This window comes from Engraulis encrasicolus, chromosome 21 (genome assembly GCF_034702125.1).
Source record: "Engraulis encrasicolus isolate BLACKSEA-1 chromosome 21, IST_EnEncr_1.0, whole genome shotgun sequence".
Lineage (NCBI taxonomy): Eukaryota > Metazoa > Chordata > Actinopteri > Clupeiformes > Engraulidae > Engraulis > Engraulis encrasicolus.
Window position 1 is genome coordinate 15,742,827 of NC_085877.1, and position 7,500 is coordinate 15,750,326.

Here is a 7,500-nt window from a genome sequence, read left to right on the forward strand (position 1 = left end):
CCAAATAATAATGTATTGCTGTTAGTATTCTGAGGTGTTATTCAGTACAGTGCTGGATTCCATGTTATGTGACCCATGTGTGAGAGACTCCACTAAACGAGAACACCAGACGACGGCACTATGACCCCGGTAGATCGAGGAGCCTGGCTCCCCCCCTCCTCCTCCGCTGTCAAGCTTCAGTTATGCGCAACGCCAGAGCCCGAACGAACGGGGAAGGAAGTCTTTACCAGCGCTCCCACTCCAGCTCTGTTGCTCTTGTAGGACATCATTGCACTCCTCGAAATTCCAGAGATTTCTCCTAGCCTCTGTCTCGCTCTCCCTCTCTCCCTCTCTGTCTTTTTGCTCTCCCGTTACATTTTTTCTTCTTCTTCGTCTTCCACGGAGCTGTACTCGCGCCGCGCTTTCTCCCGGGAGTTCTATTTGGCAAGTACTATTTTTCCACCAATTTGCCATCTGATTATTTCCAGCACTCGGAGGCAGCGGCTGAGAGAGGAGGAGGAAGAAGAAGACGAAGGAGAGGGGCAAAGCTGTGTTGTCGGGTGTTTTCAAACCTCTCTCCTTCTTGGATTCCTCTGTCACTGTTTGCCCAGTTAAGTCTCCAGATAGGCTACTACGTTGTCACCGGATCTACTGTCATTCTCATCCCGCTCTTGGACTAACGGACATTTGGGGGAAAAATACCTCAGACATCAAAGTGAATAAAAGTTGTCGAGGGAGAGGATTTTTTTTTCTTTGCAGTACTATAAGCTGTAGTGATTGGCGCTGGCGAGAGCTGTGCTGCTTTTTGCAACATTGTTCCTGGCGATAAGGGGCGCCAGCAGCTGTCACGGAAAAGCTTCGATGCGACTTGATCCGCGCTTACAGCATAGCTAATTCAACTGGATAAGTTTGTCTTTTATAAAGCTGCTTTTCATTGCGCCTCTTAGTTGTTTGCGGCGACCTCTTTCAGGACTCATTTGGATATATATTTTGGACGTTCTCTTTTTACGGACTATCTTCTGAGAGGTCACCCTTGTAAAGTCTTCAGCCCACCCTAGTCTCCTCCAGCAATCCCATAAAGGTTTACGCTCGCCTTGGAGGAAGATATGCTGCAAAATTGAGGGAAGTGGAAGGGCAGCATGACTTACTCTTGCCGTATCCTCGAGAATCACTTTTTCTGGCACGTACGGTCTTAATGCTCTCAATTTTTGGCTTACAAATATGATGAAATGGCAGCCCCGGAAGAAGGTGAGTCGCAATGTTATTTCTTTATTAACCTTTTTTGCTTGTTATCTGCTTGTGACGCGAGGCTCATTGGTTTGGGTCGGACGCAAGGTGACCGCCGGCATTTTGAGTCAGCAACGTAGATTAAAGAAGACGCCTTTTAAAGTGGTTGTAATAGTGCACAAGATGCGTTTGGAAACATCTTCGGTATGACAAACTCCAGCCAGCAGGGCGCAATTTCAGATGACATTACTCTGCGTCCGGGCGGAGAATAATTGATAGCAGCGCACTGCAACTTCATTTTGTGGGAACTAAGATGGTATCTTGCCAAAGTTTCCATTCATTTTTCCCCTCCCGCCGTCGCCACTGCATCGGTTTCAAAATGGGAGTCATCAAAACATTTGTAAATTGCTCCTTTCCATTTGGTAGCGGAATGGATACCCACTTTTATGGCCTGAAGTATGACATTTTACCACTCTTTCCCCTGGCGCCCGAACCCAAGGTTGCTGAGCTGATGACTGCATCTCTAACGGGGTTAATGTGAACTTGAGAGCGGGCACATTAGTGGTGACTTGGTTGAAGCAACGCGTATGAAACAACTTCATTCACAATTAACTTGCCAATTAATGCTGCTTTGGGTCATTTCTATGTCAAATCCGGGTCCTGTTGAAATTAGATTAATTGAAGCACATGCCTAGGCTATTCATTTACGCATAGGGTCATTACAAATACTCCCGACCATTTATTCATATTTGTCAGCATTTTACGCCACTATGGTGACAGCCTTGACGTATGTGGTTGTTTTGAACCTGGCTGGTGAATGATAATGGATGGAGATGCGTGTCACAATTTATTGCGCCCTGGTCTCCCCTTTGATCCTGACTGAGAGCAGCGGTATTGGGGGCCAGTCAAGCGCGCTATGGACGTAATGACACATACAGTGTTCGACACAATGGGTGGAGAAGGCAACGGCAGACTGACTTGCTTTGGTTGCTTTGCCACAGCCTCCACCCGCACCACATTTAGAGGGGAAGTCTTGGCCTACTTTTCCATTAGACTGACTCCCCTACATTACAGTACTTTGATATGAATCATAGACATGTAGCGAAAGCACTCTGTCTGCACGTTGTCTTATCTCCCGCTTGATAATTGCTACTGAGCGAATATAACTTTCAAGACATGTTGGTTCGAGATTTCGCGTCGATACGGGGCTGGATCCTTGTGAAATTAGGCTTGCTGCAGTAATTGGGTGAAGGGCTACATTTTCTGACTGTTACTGCGCGTGCACTCCCACTAGGGGTCCATCTTTTGCAGATCAGCTGAAAAAATCCTCCATCTCCTGACGGAGAGAGGGGGAGCGAGAGAGAGCGAGGGAGTGAGAGTCCGGAGGAATTCTAGTGCTGCGCGTTGCCAGCGTGTTTGGCAATGCTGAGGTCCGCTTGCTCTGCTCTGTCGAGCCGACCGGAGCCCCTATATCTTCTCCCCATCCGTCGGGCTGCCGTCCAGGGCAACGGAACGGCAATCTAATCACGACAGAAGCTCGCCCCCTTTGAATTCCATGCGGTTCAAAGGAGTTTTCATTACTCTACTGTTATTAGCTGTGTAGCCTGCAATTCAGGCCGGCGCAAGATGGGGAGAAAAAAATCGCCTGTAGTTTCCGCAGCTGCGCGGACAGCCTTGCCAGATTTGTCCGGTATGACTCCCGCTGCGAATTAATGCAGTTAGTCACCGACAGAGTCCTATTTCAATCCCCGCAAATGAAACAAGGGAGAAGAAGAAGAAAAAAGAAGAAATCTCCGTCATAAGAACAGCAAACAGGCGGATATCAACAGCACACTGTCTAATACCATTACAACTGCTAGTAATGCCGGCATCAAATTTGATTTGATTCACACTAACATTCACAAATCCTGTTTGCAGCTCAGTTTCAGCAGGTGTGTTGCCGGCTTCGAAGGAGGATCTACCAATTATAATCTCAAGTAATTCCATTAACTGGCCTCTTCTGATTATGCATTTCCATAATTTAATCTCGCAGGCTATCAAGAAACCAGATATAGTCCTTTAGATGCATTGGTCACACCATGGTGTTGGTTGTTTGGTTGTGTTTGCAGACCCACTTTTGATCAGTTGATAAACCCATGATGATCCAGTTATGCAGATGCAGTAAGGCCTAGATAAGTTCGTTCTTTCTTTCTGTCTTTCTGTCTTTCTTTCTTTCTTTCTTTCTTTCTTTCTTTCTTTCTTTCTTTCTTTCTTTCTTTCTTTCTTTCTTTCTTTCTTTCTTTCTAAGCATGACATGGAGATACAGGTACATCACACTGATAGATACACAGTATGTCCAGCCCATGGACAGTAAGCTATAGACAGTCTACCCTGTATTCAGTAATAGGCTATACGTATGACTATCACACGGAGAGTAGGCCAAAGAGTCAGTCAACCCACCACACAGTGTGCCATCAAAGTAGCCTACAGTACAGCATGCAGAGCCACTGGGGCAGGATTAGTGTCCGGTTCAGATGGCTCGTTACAGCTTTAGCCTTATTCTGACACTGTAAACTGATTTATGACTTATCAGGTCCCTACTATCTCGCTATGCCTAAAACGTCTGACGGACAGAGATAGAGAGAAAGAAAGAAAGAAAGAAAGAAAGAAAGAAAGAAAGAAAGAAAGAAAGAAAGAAAGAAAGAAAGAGAGAGACAGCAAGAGAGAGAGAGAGACTATGAGCTACCCATCGAGCTGAGTGAAAGCACCAACCCATTGCAATGCACCACAGTATAGCCTATGCTAGTGCCCCCTCAGGTTTGGGATCTACTGAATGTTGACAACCAATCGGTTAGCTCATTTCGATGAAGCAGCACATCTCGACAGAACAGAACAGCAACTTCGAGAGACAGAGCTGTGTTTCAAGGGCTGCTGTGAGAGACGATAGAGGGTCTGTGTGAGAGATGGCGATGTGTCTAAAGAATTACAGTTAGAGCGGATGAGACGCTGAGAGACAACGCTGTGTCTCACGGATTGCAGTGAGAGACGACAGAGAGTCTGTGTGAGCGATAAAGCTACGTCTCACGAGTTGCTGCGAGAGACATTCGAGAATCTGTGTGAGACATGGCGATGTGTCTGACGGGTTGCCGAGAGAGGATATGAAGAGTTCAGATGCAAAACCCCCTAACTCCATTTCTGAAGACCTGCACTTATATATTTTTAGAGAACCCCGTTGTTGGTTTGGTTTACATTCATGTACCTGATAATACATATAAATAGTTATATTACATAAATAAAATAAAAAAATATGCAATTTTGATAGCTTTGTATTAAATAAAAATGAATTAAGATAATTTTTTTGAAAAGGCACATAGGGGGTTTTGCATCTGAACTCTTCATATCGAGTCTGTGTGAGAGTCAGCTCTGTGTCTCACGGGCTGCTGTGCGAGCGGATGAGAGGCTGCATATTGATTAGATCCGTATCGGGCCGACACGAGGGCCCTGCCCCCTGCCCAGCCCCCCTTCCCTTCCCCAGCCCCTCGGCCCTGCCCCCCCCCCCCTCTGCCTGGTGCATGGGAAGTCTCATGTGCTGTGGTTGCATCGCATGACTGACTGACTCACTGACTGACTGACTGACTGATGGATTGGGTTGCTATACGTTACATGCTACATGCAGCCATGTTGTTTTGTTTGTGCTCTATGGTGAAGAAGGTGAACAGTTGAGGGTAAAGTTAATCTATAGGGTATCAGCATGCACGCTTGGATGCATGCACACATGCACGCACGGACGCACACACGCACACACGCACACACGTACCTATAGGGTTTACTATAGAGAGACCATACATTGTGCATTCTAAAATGCACATGGGGTTACACACACACACACAAACAAACACACACACACACACACACACACACACACACACACACACACACACACACACACACACACACACACACACACACACAAATACACACACACACACACACACAAATACAAACGTGCACACACACACACACACACACACACACACACACACACACACACACACACACACACACACACACACACACACACACACATACACACACACACATCTTTATGGTTGCATTGTGGGGAGAATATAGCCTATATATATACATTGTGCATTCTAAAACACACATTCTTCACTGTTCACACATTCTGCACCCACACTCACACACACACACACACACACACACACACACACACACACACACACACACACACACACGCACCACACACACACACACACACACACACACACACACACACACACACACACACACACACACACACACACTGTCTCTCTCTCTCTCTCTCACACTCACACACACATACACTCATACACTTGCACAGATAATGCACATATCCTAGGCAGCCCCCTTATTTGTCAACATTTGCGGTACGCTAGGCGGCGTGTGCGAGTGCGACCCTCACAGATACGTCTTCATTTGAGCAGCAGGCCCTTGAGCACCCCCCCCCCACCCCCCCATGCACGTATTACTGGGCTAGAGAGCAAGCCTCTGGCTAAACACACATACAGTGAGTCCAATATGTATTTGATCCCTTGCTGATGTTGCCGGTGTGCCCACTAATAAATACATGATCAGTCTATAAATTTATGATAATATGTATTCAAACATGGAGAGACAGAATATCAAAAAGAAATTCCAGAAAATAACTTAAAATAATATATTTTAATTTATTTGTATTTAATTTAGGCCAATAAGTATTTGACCCCTCTAGCTAAAGAGGATAAAGTGCTTTGTGGCAAAGCCCTAGTTGTCTAGCACTGAGGTTAGATGCTTGTTTTAGTTAATGACAATGTTTGTGCATATAGTAGAAAATATTTTTTGCCCATTTTTCTTTGCACATTATCTCTAAAACATGAATAGTTTGTGGCTGTAGCTTGGCAAATGGGAGGTTCAGTTCTCTCCATAGAATTACTATAGGGTTAATATTTGGAGACTGTCTAGGCCACTTCACGACTTTAATATGCTTCTTATTGAGCCACTCCTTTGTTGCATTGACTGTATGTTGTGTATTATTGTCATGTTGGGAGATCCAAAAATGGCCCACCCTTCAGTGTAGTGTTGGAGGGAAGGACGTTTGCACTCAGGATTGCACATTACATGTCTCCCTCCATCCATTCATTGACGATGCGAAGTTGTCCTGTGCCTTGGCCAGACAAACACCCTCAAACCATAATGATACCACTTTCATGCATGATGGTGAGGAGGGTGTTCTTGGGATCATAGACAGCAGTACTCTCTCTCTCAAAACACATTGAATTGTGATAATGCCAAACAGCTTGATGTTGGTTTCATCTGACTACAGCACCTCCTTATCATATCCTAAACCCGTCTGATGTCTGTTGGCAAACCTCAAGTGGGACTGCACAGGTTCCTTCTGAAGTAGAGGTACCATGTGTGCACTACAGGATTTTAAACCTCTGTGGCGCTAAGTGCTACCAGTAGGTTTATCAGTGATTTTGGTCCCAGTAGCTTTGATATCATTGCCTAGTTCATCCCGTACAGCTCTAGGGTGATTTCTTTCTGTTCTCATGATTATAAAATCCCTACAAAAGGTCAAATCTTGTATAGAACCCCTGACAGGCTGATGGATAGTAATTTTGTATTCCTCACATTTTGGAAGAAATGCATCAACAGCTGGGTCATTAATACCCAGTCTCTTTCTTGTGGCTTTGCAGTCCATTTAATCTTTGTTCAGGTCTAAAATCGTGTCCCTGATATCATTTGACCACTCTTTGGTCTTTCCCATGCTGGTGAGGTTGGAGTGTGACTGATACACTCATACTATGGACTGATTCTGCTGATTCAATGTGTCTTTTATGCATGTTAGTATGTACAGGTGTCTTTAATTCAAATGACAAGTTGATCGGAAGTGCCCATCTGGTCTGTGGGCCCGGAACTGTAATCAGTTGGCAGGGGATCAAATACTTATTTTGCTCGATGAAATGGAAATAAATTAATATATATTCTCTTCAGTTAATTTCTGGATTTTCTTTTTGATATTCTGTCTCTCCATATTAGAATACATATTATCATAACATTTATTGACTGATCATGTCTTTTTTAGTAGGCAAACCAACAAAATCAGCAAGGGATCAAATACATATTGGACTCACTGTATACACACACACACACACACACACACACACACACACACACACACACACACACACACACACACACACACACACACACACACACACACACACACACACACACACACACACACACACACACACACACACGCAAACTACACAC

At 44.9% G+C, this 7,500-nt stretch overlaps 1 protein-coding gene across 2 annotated transcripts in view; it reads left to right on the forward strand.

The window, feature by feature from the left end:
* The first annotated feature begins 199 nt into the window (after nt 1-199).
* LOC134436928 (tetratricopeptide repeat protein 28-like) overlaps nt 200-7,500 on the forward strand; it is a 420,849-nt gene continuing 413,548 nt past the window's right edge. For both annotated transcript variants that reach the window (XM_063186277.1, XM_063186278.1), the window contains exon 1: nt 200-1,227. In XM_063186277.1, the coding sequence (XP_063042347.1) occupies nt 1,201-1,227 (27 nt within the window). In that variant the 5' untranslated portion in view covers nt 200-1,200. The remainder of the gene's footprint in view (nt 1,228-7,500) is intronic.